The 18780-nt window shown below is 37.5% G+C and overlaps 4 protein-coding genes across 4 annotated transcripts in view; 3 read left to right on the forward strand and 1 right to left on the reverse strand.

The window, feature by feature from the left end:
- LOC134678714 (protein Wnt-2) overlaps positions 1-7717 on the forward strand; it is a 53398-nt gene extending 45681 nt beyond the window's left edge. Inside the window, exons 5-8 of the mRNA XM_063537377.1 lie at positions 620-773; positions 4326-4507; positions 4660-4802; positions 5174-7717. Of these exons, the coding sequence (XP_063393447.1) occupies positions 620-773; positions 4326-4507; positions 4660-4802; positions 5174-5325 (631 nt within the window). The 3' untranslated portion in view covers positions 5326-7717. The remainder of the gene's footprint in view (positions 1-619; positions 774-4325; positions 4508-4659; positions 4803-5173) is intronic.
- Positions 7718-11492: 3775 nt separating this feature from the next.
- On the forward strand, positions 11493-13054 carry LOC134678442 (GATA zinc finger domain-containing protein 1). Its single transcript, XM_063537020.1, has 3 exons — positions 11493-12007; positions 12263-12449; positions 12858-13054. The coding sequence occupies exons 1-3, from the start codon at positions 11600-11602 to the stop codon at positions 13022-13024; spliced, it is 762 nt and encodes a 253-aa protein (XP_063393090.1). The 5' UTR covers positions 11493-11599; the 3' UTR covers positions 13025-13054.
- A 1258-nt stretch (positions 13055-14312) lies between these two features.
- LOC134679690 (U6 snRNA-associated Sm-like protein LSm6) lies at positions 14313-15305 on the forward strand. Its single transcript, XM_063538637.1, has 2 exons — positions 14313-14505; positions 15102-15305. The coding sequence occupies exons 1-2, from the start codon at positions 14415-14417 to the stop codon at positions 15248-15250; spliced, it is 240 nt and encodes a 79-aa protein (XP_063394707.1). The 5' UTR covers positions 14313-14414; the 3' UTR covers positions 15251-15305.
- Positions 15306-15677: 372 nt separating this feature from the next.
- Positions 15678-16555, reverse strand: LOC134679688 (uncharacterized). The gene is made up of 2 exons (XM_063538636.1): positions 16251-16555; positions 15678-15753 (listed from the first exon to the last, which is right to left on the reverse strand). The coding sequence occupies exons 1-2, from the start codon at positions 16482-16484 to the stop codon at positions 15697-15699; spliced, it is 291 nt and encodes a 96-aa protein (XP_063394706.1). The 5' UTR covers positions 16485-16555; the 3' UTR covers positions 15678-15696.
- Between the last annotated feature and the right edge of the window lie 2225 nt (positions 16556-18780).

The raw sequence follows: 18780 nt of genomic DNA on the forward strand, positions 1-18780 counted from the left end.
TAGATATGATGATGTACCATCACATTCCGCGATTGTTATGCCATTTAGGGTCCTAACTAAATTGGTTGTACCATACTCTCGCTATGGAATGTCCAATTTAGCTAGAACCCTAAATAGCATAACAATTGCGGAGCGTGATGGTACATTATCATGTCATATTGGCTGGTCTCATCTCATGAACGCTTTGAATGGTGCGTGTAGTCGCGGGGTCTTATGTGCTTATCTGGATCAGGTTAGGAAGATATTGTATACCAGTTGCTAGTTCATAATACACGCTGATGCGGGTAAAAGTATAGGAGGTGTTTTGACACAGTGATGGAGCAAATGTACAGGTAAGAAATAAACTATGCTATACGGTAGTTCATTTTATACATCGATAATATTCGGGTAAAAAAGCGTACCTATGTGATATTTATATTTTAGTACAGTTACGAGGAAAGCCGCTTTCATGTGTTAAATGGCAACAGCATATTATCACCGACGCGAATAAATGCAGAGTAGGGAGTATTTAAACACAGCAGCGTAAGAAACTCTGAGATATACAATTTTATATTTAGAACCTTAATGTTAAAATAATAGTTTTCAGCTAGCATCCAAACTAACCAAGTACTTCTTTCAGTAGGAGGCGACCATCGACAGAGCAGTTCCAATGGGGTGGCTGCGGAGAAGCCGCGTACGGGGCGAGATTTGCGCGTAGATTTCTCGACGCAAGAGAGTTGGACGCAGATGCGCGCGGACGCATGAACCTGCACAACAACCGCGTCGGCAGGAAGGTGAGCGAGGTATACACCTTCTGTAACAGACAGGATACCCTATTCTCCACTCTAACAAGACAGCTATTAGTGAGAGGGAGACGCACGAAGATTCTTAGACGCAAGAGAGTTGGACGCAGATGCACTCGGAGCAGACGCATGAACCTGTACAACAACCGCGTCGGCAGGAAGGTGAGCGAGATATAAGTAGTCCGTCTGTAATAATAGACATGATACTACATTCTTCACTCCAAGATTCTAGTGGTGGGTGAGAAGTTGCATACGGCGCGCTACCAATTTAAGTTTCCGAGCCGCGAGAGAGCTGGATAATACGCGCCGTACGCACCGTGTGTATGAATCTGCAATAGAATTGCATCAGCAGAATCGTGAGTGATACCTACTCTTTCCGTATCCTACAACACATTCTGTTTTCTTTATTTTGCAAAATTTATGAGTATTCTAGAAAAAAACATGCTGAAAATTCAATGCAAAAGACAGCTTTGCTTTATTTCAACTTGCATATTTATAAATCTGTTTTTTTTCCTTATTCCTTCCTTATACATGCAACTAATTAAATTACGGACACTTACAGATTGTATTACCTTAAATTGTTAATTAATACCTGCATGTTCTTACAAACATTACAAAGACATTCTTGATTATTGTTTTAAGACATAATAAACGCCATCGCATGCCGGCGGTCGATTAAAAAACTTGAAAGCAAAATGGCGGCCGCTCAAAACGGCGGTTAAAAACAAAACGTTAATGTGTCGATATGGTTAAAACTAGTTCTGGATGAGCGTTAATATCTCTTTTAAGTACCACCTCACTTGTTTCGAATTATACGTTGTTATGACTGTTTAACTGCCCGTTCATGTAGAAGGTTCCGCAGAAATTACAAAATGGTTTAACAGTGGTCGTTCCATTAGTCCGTTCTATGACAATCTGACATTTACGAGTAGGTAGGTAATATGATGGTGTTGCCAATGTCGAATATTACTTAGCATGAGTAGTATCTAGTTTTCTTAATTGTTATTATTACTAGCTTTTTGAATTATTAATAAGGTAAATTTTGATTTGAGTAAATAAATAGGTATGTTGATTTTATGGGGTTAGAAAACATCAGATTTAAATCACTGAAATAAAAATGGAAAATCGCATTGAAAAACGTAACTCCCATAAAAAAATCTTAGTTTTTTTTAAAACACACATCATTTATTATACATTTTCCATGATCAAACGTCATCTATATTGAAAAGATTCTCTCACTGGCACTGCCTTCTCACCACCTAATATTGGCACACACTGAAATGAGAAAATCAGTCAGGGCATGCAGAAAAATAATTATTTCTTATAAGTATACAAAGTATATATGTGTTCTATTTTTGCGTCTTTCCCAACGCGAGCTTTGTTTACCAATACTTTAGCGATTCATAGGTGTGAACTATTCCTCCTATAAGGAAAATAAATGTTGCACCCTTACCCACGGAACCCCACTCACACGGCTCAAAAACACCGAATCACGAACGCTCTCGGCGTAATTGCCAGCAACCGGTCGTTTCGCACAATACCGTAATTGGACCCCAAGGCGCTCGAGATGTCGGAGGCGACATTAGGTACGATTACTGTGTTGCACGACCGTTTCAATCAATCGACTATTTGCCGGCTTTCTGCACTTGCCAACGACATCTGTCTTATGGGCATGGTCATCCTACATCCGTCAAGTTAATCGATCAATAAATTATTTGACGAAACCTGAGGTGGGCGAGCTATCTGTATGATGACGAAGCCTGCGCTGTGGATCTGAAGGTACCTATGCTGTTATTATTATGTTGTTTGTTTTTTGGGTCAATAAATTATTTTTTTATCAATCAATTAGAATTAGGTAGTCAGTGGTGGTAAACTTGTGCTGTAACCCAGGATGTGGATCTGAAATACTTCACATCACGGCCCACGGTGTGCCATCGCACACTGTTAACTGACAGTTCGTAAACAGGCATTATTACAAAAGGCATAAGGTCCACCGATGGACAGTTAAAAGCTGTTTGTACGCGAGAAGACATAATAGTAGTTGAATGTCCTAATTTAATGATTTAGCATCGCAAATCTTATGAAATCTGCTCAATCACAAAAGATGCTCTGATAATGCCTAACATTGTGTGCTTAAAGCATGACTCACGTTAGACCGGGCCGTATCCTGGCCGGAGCTTATTACGGGGCTTACTTTTCTATGACATGATAGGTGATCACGTGATGCTTTCCATAGAGAACTATGTGCCGGAAGCTCCGGCCCGGACACGGCCCGGTCTAACATGAGTCATTTAAGTTGAAACAAAGTGACCGGAAGTTGAAAATGTTGAATGTCGCAAAATATTCATAATTTTACATAATACAAGTCCTAACTATGTAGGTTTACATCTCGATTTCTTGTTGATAAGAGTAGGAACCTACTATATATCAATCGTAAAGCTATTTTGTATTGTATGTATGCCTTAGACATCCTGAAAAAAATTGTTCTGAAATGCTTGTCCTTGTATTTTGAATGTCTATTTGCACCCTCTAGACAAATGGCATGCCTGTTACTCAAAAACCAGTCTTAACTCCTTGGTATAAAGTTTAACATTAAAAACGAAGTAGAGTGTAATGTGTAATATCAGTGACGATCACCTGCCTGCATTCAAAACGCATAGTATCATTTCTTGGAAATCAGTCTTGATATTTCAATCGCATTTTATTCTCGACTTTAACTACTTCAAAATAAAGTCTTAATTACAAATGGGATTCCTGAAACCAAAATTTTCGCATTACACACTTAATTTATATTGAGTTAAAGTTGAAAGTCTAATGGAATAAATATACTCGGAGATTCTTTGGAAATAGTGGTTTTAGGTCTTTTGAGCTTAAAGTCTAGGTGTCAGTCGTGGTGGTCTAGTGCTAAGTAGCTATTAGAACCAGTTAAGCCATATTAGTATCCGTTTCTACTAATGCGAAGAAACATTTACATGTATAAATGTTTATGTGGATTCTAACTGTATGTTATGAAGAACCCTAACATTTCCCGTGTTAGTATATTTATAGAGAAATAACGCAAGACGTTGATAGCTTGATTATACTGATTCACGGAACTACTTTTAGGTAAAAATCATTTCAATAACTAAAAGCTTTGCTTACTGGGCTAAAGTTCATATTCTTGCACTGCCTTTTGCCACTGCATTCAATCGGATGTTCTTGTCCACGTAACAATGAAAATTAATAAAACCTCTATGTAAACCCCTTTTCCGTCACTTATGGATCTCAATTATTACATTATATGTAGGTACTTCACTGCCTCAGTGACCTAAAAAGGATCTTGGCCTCTGACACATAAAAGAACGCCAATGAGCCCTATTCCGCGCCACTTCACCTCAGTTGGGTACTTCGAGGGCGGACAGGTCTTTTAGGGCTTCGTTCTTCGGTATCTGGAACGCCCGGACGGATGTTTTGCCCCACATACCTTACACTCTTCTCGCAGTTCGATCTCCTCCCATCCTCTCTAGATGACCGAGCCAGCGTTATTTTTTTTTTGTTCCTTAGATGGTGAAAGACCTGGTCCGCCGCGAGTGCAAGTGTCACGGCGTTTCTGGATCCTGCGCCATGCGGACCTGCTGGAGAGCCCTACCCCAGTACAAGGCCGTGGCCACCGCTCTTCGAGAAAAGTACAGAAAGGCCAAGCTGGTCGCACCTCAGCCACCGCAGTCTCATCTGGTCATACGCAGGTAACTTGAGAGATTGATGAGATGATGATGCATTCCTATTATCCCTCATTAGGGACATTAGACCGCGACATTAAACGTAGATTTGTAAAAACGGAAGATGAGAGTATTTTACTTGATCACCAGCCTTCAATATTCTTATGTTTAATGTCCAGATCAAAGCAAACGATGGCGGTGGGCCGGCAGCCACGGAAGTCAGAGCTGGTGTACCTGGAGCCATCTCCGTCGTACTGCGAACCTGACGCAGTCTCGGGGTCCCTTGGCACACACGGAAGAGTATGCAACAGAACCTCTAGAGGTAAGACTATATAGTCTACCTATCGCTTAACGGTTGATACAAATTAAGATAATCATGTCCAGATCAAAGCAAACGATGGCGGTAAGCCAGCAGCCACGGAAATATATAAGACGATAAAATAGACAAGAAGTAGTCATGACTCAGCAGCCAAATAGCCAAACCATTACATCCAAACTAAACAATACATCCATTGGTTATCTCATTAATCGAGTAGAAGCAGGAAACTATTTCAAAAAAACTTGACCTAAGTATTAATTCATCATACAATGTTCGTCACACTTCAAGACATAACAAGATATGTTGCACTCTAACTCTAAAAGTAAAGGATAAGGAAAGGAAGGTTAAGATCAAGGTATCCTTAATGTTTGCAGGTGAAGACGGCTGTGAGACCCTCTGCTGCGGCCGGGGCTACAACACCGTACGGGCGGTGAAGGCGACCCAGTGCCGCTGTCGCTTCCACTGGTGCTGTCGCGTCAGCTGCGAGACTTGCGTCGTGCGTACTGAGACGCATGTGTGTAAATAACCAGTGAACCGTCCAATCAACTGAGATGACTAGCAACCGTACTGCCGTTGAATCCATTGCTGTTCTCGTGTGTAGCCAACTACGGCGTCCGCGCTATTGGCTCCTCTACACGAAGGGCCAACGCCGACCACTCGAAGGGACGCAGCCATGCGGTAGAATGAGATAGCAATATCACTTGCTCCCTCTAACGCGTAAATGCGTCCCTTGGAGAGGCCGGCGTTAGCCCATCGTGTAGAGAAGCCATATGACGCATGTAAATAATCCGTGCTGACCCCGTAAACAACATGCCAATTGCTAACGCTCCGTAGCGAACGAAACGCAACTGTCACTGTCACACTAATATGGAAGAATGATAAAGAGCCACAAATCGATTCGAAGGCGAAGCGATAGCGATTGTCACCTTGGCTAGGTCGCTTGAACCGTCAAAACTTGGACTGAGACTTCAAGCATCCGTTCTGTCTTCGATTCCATTTCTGCTTTTTGACTGTCTGGGTTTTGAAATAAAATACTTATAACAGAAATTAAAGTGACTGCTGTATGTTTATGTTTATGTAGGTATCGCACTAAATTATCTCATTGTACAATATCTGAATGTGTTTTAATGTTTTATATGTATATCTAATCAATCAGCTAATTCCGGCCACCTGGTTTTAAAGCGATTGTTTACATTTCAAATGCAACGTCAGTTCTCTGACGACAGAGCCTTTTGTCCACTATTTTCTGTCATGTTTTCATCTACAGTATCATTACTTGTCTGTGCTTACTACTGCCATATTCTGTAATTCGCCCCACCGATGATCAAACAAAATTTTACTAAAAACCTCGAAAACAAGCGCTTTAGCTATGGTGTTGAATAAACATTTGTACATACCTATATTAATGTAATGTCTACATTATTATACTTAATTGAATATTCTTAATAATGTTCTGTATTAATGCCTCCTATTCATAACGAAGGCATCGTCTTATTTTGAACGCACTCCTAATTCTTGCAAGTATTGAAGCTTATGAAACTGTGCAAGAGTATTTTCACCTCAGCAGCTCGAACAAGGGTACTTTGCTTCTTCAAAACAGTGACCAAAATGCGATTTTGCTCACTGAGTCATTTTGTCTCACTCAGTGAGCAAAATCGCATTGCTCACTGGGTGAGACAAAATGACTCAGTGAGCAAAATCGCATTTTGCTCACTGAGTGAAACAAAATGTCATTCAAGTGACCTTTATAATCAAATGTCATTTCATCATGCGGGGTCTAATACAAGTTCGATATACTTGGGTTCTATTATCTCTGTCCCTCTAGGTATGTTCTCATTGCTTAGGGTGAAAAATTTTGTGTACTACACGAGATCAAAGTTATTTACATCTCGTGCGCTTTTGAATCCCTTACTACGCTCAAGATTATATTATATTATAGAATCTTTCGCTTGCACGGGACTCAAAATAAGCACTCGAAGAAATATCAAACTTTGATCTCTTGTTGTACAAATAACTATTTCGTACAACCGTCCAAATCCACTTACGGTAATCTACTTTATAGTACAGTCAGCAACAGGAGTAACTGAGCGGGCTGAGTGACCAAAAATTACTCATTATAACTTTGTTGCTAATTAAGAGAGTACAATGTGAACTTTTTAGCTTGGGCTGGTGGAGAAAGAAATGTTCACTTGATATAGCTTAATTAAAGGTGCATCCACACCACCAGTTCGCTTTTGTGAAGCAACGAAGCAACACTCTGCATCAGGGCTATAATCGCGAAAATCGAAGTTCGCAAATTGCGGGCATTTTTCTCTGTCGCTCTAATTACGTCTTCATTGGAGTAAAAAAGAAAGATCCCCGCAATTTGCGAATTTCGGTTTTGGCGGTAGCCCCTCAGTACCGAAATATGTAACAAGTTACCTACCTAATGTTACCGTGTTACACAGTTGCTCCACAAAAGTTAAATGCGGTGTTGATGCACCTCTCTAATGAACGCGAGTGTAAATCGTTTAGAGTACATCGCCCATCTATATATAGATGGTCAAGCAAATCTTGTCAGTAGAAAAAGGCGCGAAATTCAAATTTTGTATGAGACGATATCCCTTCGCGCCTACATTTTTCAAATTTGCCGCCTTTTTCTACTGACAAGATCTGCTTGACCAAGTATAGCAACTTCTGATGCTGGCTGTAATAATATTTAAAATAAACTGCACATGTACCTACCAACACCTTTTCATCCTTACAACTATTTTTCATGCATTTAAAGTAAGACTCAACGGCTTTAAAATAGTATTTTTAAGTGTTTCTTAAATTAAATAAACAGGTACTTAACTGGTCTTAAACATTCCACGTAGATTAAGCTAACTTATTCACTTAACATTGCAATTTTTTTGAATAAAAGTTTGACACATTTGAAATGTATTTTTATTTTAAATAATATTCCGGAGGTTATTCCATTTGACCATTTGATTCCTATATATAGTCCATAGTTCCGTACCCTCCCACACAATGAGAGGAGGCCTGAGCCCAGCGGAACGTCCTAGCCTCATAATATGTCCCCGTGTACATGTACAAGTACAAAATAAATTCGAGTTTCGAACTCATATGGAGAGTCTCATACTCATAAAAGAGAGTTCCAAATTCAAAAGCGCCAAAATTGCCTTGGGTCTTACGAGGCTAGGACGTCTTGATCGAAAAGTGAATGATGATAAATAATTCCTAGTAGGTACATTAAATAATTCGAATAGATCGAATGTCATCGAAGAATAGTTAAATTTTGCCATACCATTGACGTAAAAAAGAGATGTATCTAGGGGTATCTAGGGGTTTTTCAGCGTCGCTGAGCTTTTATTAGTTTTACTGTAACAAGTATGTATGTTTAGATTTTGCAAATTTAATATTTGGAAGGTAGTGTTAGGCTATTATTAGGTACGCGATGTTACTGTTCTGCTCCGTAAGTTCCGTTGACAGTTAGGAGGTAAGGTTACCACCTTTGCGTACCTAATACTACCTTCCAAATATTAAATTTGCAAAATCTAAATATCTATACTTACAGTAGAATTAATCCCATCAAAAACATAAATGTAAAAAAGGAGAGCCAAGTTCAATACAAAAATTATGCTTGGCTGTGGGGTTCGCCGCAAAAAGAATGGAGATTTAAATGAGTGCCAAGTTCTATGCAAAATCCAAATATGTATTTATAGGAACAAAATAACATTATAAACAAGTATTAAACTCTATTTCTTTGCTTTATTGGATACCTATAACAATTGCTGTTATTTAAAAAAAATGCGAGATCTTAAAGCAGGTTAGATTTGACTTGGCCAGTTTTTATTACATCAGTCATTTTATAAAGTTATTCAACATATATATTTTGTAATTCTGATAAAAACTGGCCAAGCCAAATCTAACCTACTTTAAGATCTCACATTTTTTTTAAATAACAGCAATTGTTATAGGTATCCAATAAAGCAAAGAAATAGAGTTTAATACTTGTTTATAATGTTATTTTGTTCCTATAAATACATATTTGGATTTTGCATAGAACTTGGCACTCATTTAAATCTCCATTCTTTTTGCGGCGAACCCCACAGCCAAGCATAATTTTTGTATTGAACTTGGCTCTCCTTTTTTACATTTATGTTTTTGATGGGATATCAATAATTTTTGAAAAGAAAACTAGGCAGGTATTGAGATTTAATGTTTTTTCTTGTGTTTCCGCTGCATGTTTTTTACTTCTGTTCTTTGTATTAATTATGTGGTGCCGCGCGCCGCCAACGACACACCGTTGGCCGGTTGTTTAGCACGTATTATAGGTTTTTTGTATGGGGACCCCCCCTATTTTTTAACTTTTTTTATTTTTAGATTTTTTCCTACGCTTACACACAATTACCGAGCTGGATTCCAAATTTCATCCTTCTAGGTCATCTGGAAGTAGGTTAGGTTTAGGTACTATATGTCAGTCACAATAAAAAAGAAATTTGTATGGGAACCCCCCCTATTTATTAACTTTTTTTTGTTTTTAGATTTTTTCCTACGCTTACACACAATAACCGAGCTGGATTCCAAATTTCATCCTTCTAGGTCATCTGGAAGTAGGTTAGGTTTAGGTACTTATATGTCAGTCACAATAAAAAATGTTTTTTTTGTATGGGGACCCCCCCTATTTTATAACTTTTTTTAATTTTTAGATTTTTTCCTACGCTTTCACACAATAACTGAGCTGGATTCCAAATTTCATCCTTCTAGGTCATCTGGAAGTAGGTTAGGTTTAGGTACTTATATGTCAGCCACAATAAAAAATGGTTTTTTTGTATGGGGACCCCCCCTATTTTATAACTTTTTTTAATTTTTAGATTTTTTCCTACGCTTTCACACAATAACTGAGCTGGATTCCAAATTTCATCCTTCTAGGTCATCTGGAAGTAGGTTAGGTTTAGGTACTATAGGTATGTCAGTCAGTCTTAAAATTTACGACTTTTTGACCTTCATATCTTTATAACCGTTTGAGCTAGCTTCATGAAATTTGGGCTTCTAGATGTCCTTATGGATATAATTAAACACACGTAGTTTTATGTGTTTACGTTAAAGATGTTTTGAGTTATAGAAGGGTCAAAAGTGGCACCAAGTGGTTCGTGTAATATTACACTTGGCGCTGGCTAGCCAGTTCCTTTGCTTGAACTTGGCTTGACACGCTGCCGCGTGTCTAGATAAAAGCTCAGCGACGCTGAAAAATACGTAAGTAGCTTAAACTTTTCTCACTAAAGTACTAAATGTCGAAGAATCGTTTCCGCTGAATGTGAGCTCTCAGCGGATTTCACTCGTTAAAAGTTGCCGTCAAAGCGTATTCGATCTTTATAAATGACATTTGTATGGATTTTTAAAGTTTTAATTGGCTTAGTTTGAGTTTCGTTATTTGGATAACGATGCGAAAACTCGTAGGTTAAGTAACTTTGTAAAAAAGTTAATACGGTACCTAGGTTGTGGCAGGTAGGTAATTAAAAACAATGTTTTACTTAGGGTCAATGCGCTAGTTTCCGTCTGGCTCCACTTGACGAAATTTTAATATAAACTTTTATTGCTGCACAAATTTTGACTTATTGCAATCCTAAATATATATACTTAAACACAAAAATTACATAAAAATTATATTTTGCAAGTAGCAAATCATAAATGAAATGTATTATTTGGACGGAAACTAACACGTTACCGGACAGTAAACTGATGCAATTACCTACCCAATGGCATGTGTGGCAAAAAAAAACAATAAAATATAGGTACTTAGATAGAAATTAGAACTTCCCCCACATCTATAGCCAATGGGGCATTGGGGCAGCCTGTATCCGAAATGGAACGACAAACACTGCCAAGGTTTGGGTTTTACTGGGCTATTTGGGAACCTCAAGAACAACACTATTATTAGTTTAGCTAGAGCTGCAATTTATTGCTAGCCCGTAAGCTTACAAAATGAATCGATGTTGACAATTTGGCAGCTATAAAGCCTGTTTCAACCAAACATGCCGTTTGATAGCGCCCAACGAGCGTTTCATGCAAATTCGCACGCTCTAAATTACCAACGTTTACAGCAATTTGTTGCTGCTTGATTTATAGATCAGTCGCGTTTTGGTTACATACGATTAAAATTAACTACTTAAAGGGGGACCACAAATTATGAAATATGATAACAATTTTCGATAGCGCCAGTCCAAAAAAAAACTTGTTAAGTTTGATTTAATAAAATGGTCAATACAGTATATTTCAGTTTAATGTTCAAAAATGGTTCAAAATAAGTAAACGCTTTGACCACGAAAAATTAGAATTGACGTGAAATTAAATAACTAATTTACTAGTAGCGACATCTATTCGTAACTTTGGTAAACACAAACTGCACATATGCTCAATAGATGTCACTAAAATTTTACTTTTGCTACTCGGCAACAGAGGGCAGCATTAAAGGCTAATCTGACAGTTAAAACATAGTTCGTTCTACGCTAAAATAAAAACAAACAGCACAAAGATAACACCTAATCAACTTAAATTAATTTTAATTTAATTAATTGTAATAAATTTATAGCATTATCTTACAATCAAATTTAATTGATAGTTTCATCTTCATGCTTGCAGTTTTAGGTATTTAATTGTATAAAATGAGCGCGTTTATTCCAACGTGAAATCGGAATCAAGCTGCGTGAAACGGAAAACTACTGTTGTGGCGTCTTGTTTCGCGTACCGTATCGCACTATGAATAAATATTATTTATCCTTCCTATTGGCAAATTTATTGAAGTGAAATTAATAAACATGCCGAAACCAACTTGTGTTCAGTGCGGCGCAAATGATTCTCTCCTCTGGCGAAGTGCAGAAAACGGACAAATCTGCAACGAATGTCACCTCTCTAACACTGCTACAAAAGAAGGAAGCCCACCTTTTACGTTCAAAACTGAAGTGGAAGTTAAACGCGAGGATAAAGACGAACCAGAAACTAAAAATGAAAAGACTGAGGGTGAGACTACACCCGCAAAAGCGACTGGGAAAGGTACTAGGAAGAGTACAAGAGCGACTCGATATAAGCCAAAGACCCCCGCGTCACTGGCTCCTAAATCCACGGCGCCTCGCGGAAGAGGCCGCAGAAGCATCTTCAAGAGACAGCCTTTGAAGGCGCCGACAGCCACAGCAACCGTTGTGACCAGTGATTCAGTATTTTATAAGGTAAAGTTTGATTGGGGTTCTTACTTTATACATAGTCGCTTTATCAAGTACTAGTTTACATAACCTTGGTGAACTATAACACGAAATGTTTCCGAACAGCGCTAGTTTAATTTCATTGTACTAGAGCTTACTAAAAGCATTTTCAATTTTTTTCAATAACAAAATCACAAAGTAATAGAAAATAAATTATATCATATTGTTTCATCATCATCATCATTATAAAAACAATTAACATTACCTCTTTAATTCTTACAGGGCAATTACATGCAAGTGGGCGACATAGTCTCAATGATCGATATTGACGGAGGCACCTACTACGCTCAGATCCGAGGCTTCATGACTGACCAGTATTGCGAGAAGAGTGCTGTTGTCACATGGCTGTTGCCAACTAAAGCCAGTCCCCCTCCAGAGAGTGGGTTTGACCCTGCTACTTACATTATTGGTAAGACATGAGAAGTATTGCGTTAACTTCATCTTGCTGTCCTATTTGCTACACTGAGCTTATAAATCTTTAAAAAGTCTTGCATTTTGAGCTAATATAACAGACTTTAACCTTTTCGCCGCCATGTCAATGAAGTAATAAAGTAAGTAAACTGCTTGTATACAAACCTAACCAAAACTATGACTTGATCATTTATCATCATTGATATTTATCAAGTTGTGGCGTGTCGGGCACGAAATGTTCGGTCTTCATATCAAGTCAATGGCGGTGAAAGAGTTAAATAGGGTAAAAAAGTATGGAGCTAAGAATTCTAAACAGCAGTTTCAGATGTGTACCAACCCAACATAATTTTGTGTGCCTAGTCTCTCAAATACATACCTAAATGAATAACCAACATATTTGTTTTAGGTCCAGAAGAAGAACTGGCCAGGAAGCTAGATGTAATGGAGTTTGTGATGCATGCTCCTTCAGACTACTATAAGGCTAGTAACAGCCCATATCCTCTGACTGACAATGAGGTCAACAACTACTCTGGATATATTTGGACATCACTTGAGCCTAGAGAAAGGACATAGATTTTAATTAAAGTTTTTTTCTTAACTAAATTGGTTTTATAGTTTTATTACGATGATTACGGCTGATTTAGACAGTTTCATTATATTGCGGTTTTCGATCTGTCGGTTGAATTGGACTTAACCAACAGTCCGCAATGTAATTAAAATCGCATGTGAGTTCGCGCGCCGTCTAAATCAGCCATTATTTGTACCTTAATAAAATTATCGCTTAGTGCTGCTACATACAGAGTGCAACTTGTATGGGAACTGCACGCCAATTGCAACTTATATGGGAACTGCACGCCGACGTTGGCGGCGTTGATGTTGGGAATTGCAGTCCGTCTGTATCGGCGTAACGGGCATAGACTTATAATATATAGAGACGGGGTCTCAGCGAGCTGTCACTGGTGCCACTTTTGTTTAGTGTACGATTAACAATTTAACACCACCTTGCTGTAGCCATGTCGATAAAGTCATATCGATAAACTATCGACATTTCTTACAATTTTAATTTTACTTCAAAGGTTTGACGATATCTAAAATGAACAAAAACGCTTTTATTCTTTATTGTGGTTATCAGATCACAATTTTATCGTCACGCCCCAGCAGGGAACCAAGGGAAAGTTCAGATATTTAATTAAAATACATAAATACCTACTAAGATATGTGTTCCGCAATAATTGAAATATTTTATTATATTGTAATATATTTATTATTCATTAGCATTTCAATTATGTTTATGTTTAACGAAGATATTGAAGCTTCAATTAATCGCTATTTCGTACCGCTGTGTAGCGTTTATCGATATATAACATGATTAAAATCGACTTTTCACATCCCTAAAAGAGCACACATACACGTTTTTACGCACACATACACAGCCTGGATGCATGCAAAAAGGCAACACTTGATTTGAAGTTCACCTTGTTAACAGTATGGTTATCCTTTTTTGACAAATGGCATTTTAAAAGAGCGAGGAGAGAGAAATGATACTAGTTGCTGCGCCGTCAAAGAGAACAGAAAACGTAGGGGCCTTGGTAACGGGCAAAAAAAGTATAGGTAATAAGCGTTTAGCTTTTGCATTGCGCTGCGAATGCAAATATATCATATTTCAACAAGACTCTTAAGAGAGAAAAAAGTTCAGTGATTCTATTGAAATGTTGAAACAGTCGTAAAATTTTTATAACAAATATTTATTTGTCTTTACCGCAATTTAAAAACGAGGAAAAGAACAGGCAAATATAATTTTGCTTCGAAATAAAACGCAAATTAACAACTGTCACTCAACTTTGATGTCTGTCATTGAGAGTTGATTCCATAGAAACATTGGCGGCATCATACTGTATAATTGTGTGAAGATCGAATAATCCAACAATACAAGGCATAAACAAATTAAATTAATCAATTAAATATGAGTCGTAAAGAAGCACTCTCGTCTTTCATCCAACAAATCCACGGGCGACCTGTGGTCGTTAAACTGAACAGCGGTGTTGATTACCGAGGTAAGACATTGTTATTCGTTTATTATTTTAATAATAACGTGTTAATGATTATAAAATTAATAACCAGTAATGTTCTGCCAATATTATTAGTTCAATTTTATTTTTCATTTACAATATAAATGCACTTTTTCATTGCGATAACCGGTCATTCTTTACAACTTCAACCGTTCAGAAAAACTTCATTAGTCGTGTTAATAAGCTTTATGAACTGAATAAATAAGATTAATACTGTACTAGTACTACACCAATTACTGATCTAAACAAACAGATGACTAGAATTTTTAAAACATATTTTAGGTTATGTTATTTTATTGAATTACCTTTATTTGACAATTTTAACACTTATTATGGCACCAGTTGTTATAATTTAGTAATCAATATAAACTACTCTCGTCATGTAATTATATTTCATGGGAAATAACCCAAAACATTTTATTTCCAAAACTTGTCTTAGCTAGAGTTTGTGCGGAAAGAAAAGAGTCGTGGAATGTATGGAGCCTTCTACGATCCACAACCAATACATTCCACAACTCTTATCTTTCCGAACAGACTATAAGTAATACGGTAGAATTTAATTAGAACTACTACAATTTCAGGTGTCCTAGCCTGCCTCGACGGCTACATGAACATAGCCTTAGAACAAACAGAAGAGTATGTCAACGGTCAGCTAAAGAACAAGTATGGTGATGCCTTTATCCGAGGAAACAATGTCCTGTATATCAGCACACAGAAGCGAAGGATATAGTCATGGTTTGTTTAAATTAGGGTATAAGAATACAATAAAATATTTCTTATAAAAATATATTTTATTACTTTAATTTATAAATAAGTATTTAAGTCGATATTCCACAACCTGATCAGTACATAAGCATGTCTTTAACATATTCAGTGCTAAGAACCTGACTATTGGGTATTTTATGATTTCGTTCCCAGGCCGGACGACCCGATAGTCAGGATCATGGTACTACTGCTTTATATGACGAATTTGTTGCGGCCTGGCGCGGATGTCTTGTTTGCCTGGTTGGCAATGAATGTGTTAACTTTATAGCCCTAATTATTCCAAATATGCAACGCTGCTGTGCATCTAATATGCAACCTTTTCCATTGATTCTCAAGTAAAAGGTCACTTTTACCTTAGTTCAGATATAACGCTTGGTGTCCAATAAAAAACATTGTTTTTTTTTCTATAATTTAATAGTCTAGATCATTTCTTCCGTAAGTGTAGTAGAATTTTACATCATCATATACCTGAAACAATGCAAAATTTATTTATTTATGACCTCCCGTACATATGGAGAGAGCAACATAAATTCCCTCTATTAAATTATAAGTTTAAGATTCTAACCTTGGCCTAAGCCTAAGATACACTTGTAAGATTTGTTTGTGTAAGTAGGGACAAACCTATTTGTTAGAATTAGATAATGATATTCATCTTTCAACTGTGTCCCTAAAGTTTTTTAACTTTATCTCAATTACACGGGGTTGCTCAACCACTTTGAAAATTTGAAACAAAAAAACCTTCAGAAAATTTAGAAAAAGGTATTTTGAACCACCCTAACTTTCAAGTGTATCTTAGGATCAAAGAAAAAGTGATCAAAGCTGAATATGAACCAGCATAGTCAGCTTTAGTGGTTATTTTAATTTTTAAATGCTTATAATGCCATGGCATGGTTGTTTATCATGTACCAGCCCAAGCCTGGTTCGTTTGTGAGCGATGAACAAAAGCTTAGTTTACTATGACTTACCCTATCACTACCACCGCTAGGCCCTCTACCGTTCCCCAACTCCGCTATAAGCTTCTCACCACGCACACCATAATTCTTCACATACTCATCCCTGTCTCTCCTCCCCGCGTCAGGATCAAAACTCGCATCCACTCTGTAGTTCAAAATACTCCGGTCGAACAGGGGCGCCCAAAAACTAGAGAACTGGCTCTCACACGCCACTAGGGCTGACAGAAATATTAAGGCTTTTATCATTTTAATGACTGGTTCCCATCGATGTTAGATTATGAGTGAGATATTCCGTAAGACAGTAAATAGACTTATTTAAACGTAAACATATGCCAAGGCTAACTGATGTGTACGTACAGTTGGCTTTGTTTATTTTGAACGAAATTTTTGATTGTTCCTAATTCCCTGCCAATAGAGATTATTATACTTTGGCAAATCTACTTTGTCAGTAGAAAAAGGCGTGAAATTCAAATTGTCTATATAATAATATGGGAGGACCACCCTTTGCGCCTATATTTGCCTTCTTTTTCTGCATAAAGTCGCGTCTCATCATTATTATTATAGACAGCGTCACTTTAGCGAGATCTTAGTCCCGTATTTTGTTGTATTTTCTTGAGATAACCGAAGGCCAAAGCTTTGAAGAACTAACAACATACAACAATGGACGTACGGATAAAAAAATTGCTCGCAATAAAAATACAGGCGTTTCAACGTAGGTACAGATCGGAGGTCTCTCTTAGATTGAACCTTTTGTATCAATTTGTTTGCCTTTGCAGAACTATTAGATTAGACTGTTTTAATTATATTCTACGAATGTGAAGGTTAGCCTAAAGTGTAGTACCTACCTACCCAATTAACCTGCAAGTATCCATGAGTTGGTAGAGTTCCATTGTTTTAGGCCTAACAATACCGCTAGGGGCACTTAGGTGTATTGTGTTGTGTTTAAAAAGCTAGAACTCTAGACATATGATAGATACCGACGATAGATACTTACGTGAAACAATACGATGCGTAAAAACCATAGTCTTGCCTATTTAAGTAGGTACTTTTTGTTTGGTTTAATATCTTGTTTCTTCTTCACGTTTCAATAGTCTTGCTTATTCATGGATAAGACGGCGATGTACAAGATGAAATCGTTCGTATGATAATAAGTATCTACAATTAGCTGAAACCTGAGGTGGATGAGCTATCTCTGTATGATGACGAAGCCTGCGCTGTGGATCTGAAGGTACCTATGCTGTTATTATTGTTTTTTTTGGGTCAATAAATCAATTATACTACTCATTGACAATCTACAATTATAATTAGGTTCAGTCAGAATCAATTAGATGGTGACGTAGTGGCCAAATATATAGTAACAAAACTTTGGAATGGATTCCGATATTATTGTTCACTTAGTCTGTCACTGTTTGATGCTTAGTACCTACTATACACCGTGTTTTTTTTGTTTTCCGTTAATTTCAAGGGTGCATTCCTGAGCTTAAATCAAGTAACTTTCTCAAAGACACCGATATTCTAATTAACTCCATTTCGGAGATAATCAACAATTTAATTTTTTCCTATAAGGCCTCTACAAGCGTGTACACTTGCCTTAGGGCCGGTTTACATGTTGATTAGTGTTTAGAATGAGTTCATACATTTGCTACTAAACTTAAGTACAATCTCGGTCGATCGATGTTCGAAATGACATTGATATGTCACAGATTTCAATTGTTTGGTTGAGTTAAATGTAATGCCCGTGTTACAACAACGCTATATGCTACATTTAATTACTTTTTAAAAAAATTTTTTTTGTTTTAAAAAAAAACAAAAAAAAAATTTTTTTTTGAAAATTAACTATGCCATTTAGTTCTTTTAAAGGTTCTTAATCATACCCCGAAGTTAACGGAATTCAATAAAAACACGGTGTATATATAGAATAGGTAAACTAAAGTTTGCTGTGGGTACCTATACCTATTTAATCACATCTGCTTTATAGATTATGTGAATACAGCCATGGATCACCGGTCCCAGGTAGACGCGGCCTATTTTGATTTTAAAAAAGCGTTCGATTTGGTTGACAATGACGTTTTGCTACAGAAGTTAGCTGGGTTCGGATTCACGCCTAAGCTGATAAATTTTTTTGCAGATTACCTACGTGGTCGTTGTCAGTACGTAGCATTGTCCGGATATCAGTCCCAGCCATATTACACCCGATCAGGTGTTAGTCAGGGCAGCACGTTGGGACCGACTCTGTTTCTACTGATGATCAACGATCTACCGAAGGTCGTCAGAAACTCTAGGTGCCTATTATTTGCAGATGATCTCAAGCTCTTCCTGCAGATTGGTGAACGGGATGACTGTGCCAAACTGCAGAAAGATATTGAGGCTGTTGTAGATTGGAGTGATGCTAACAAACTGCAATTTAACGCATCTAAGTGTAAAACCGTCACTTTTACTAGGGCTCGTTCACCAGTGTACGCTGCATACCATCTTCGAGACGTTCCGCTTGAAAGAGTCAGTGAAATATCTGATTTGGGACTCAAACTGGATGTGGAGCTGG

This window comes from Cydia fagiglandana, chromosome 2, assembly GCF_963556715.1.
Source record: "Cydia fagiglandana chromosome 2, ilCydFagi1.1, whole genome shotgun sequence".
NCBI classification, from domain to species: Eukaryota; Metazoa; Arthropoda; class Insecta; order Lepidoptera; family Tortricidae; genus Cydia; species Cydia fagiglandana.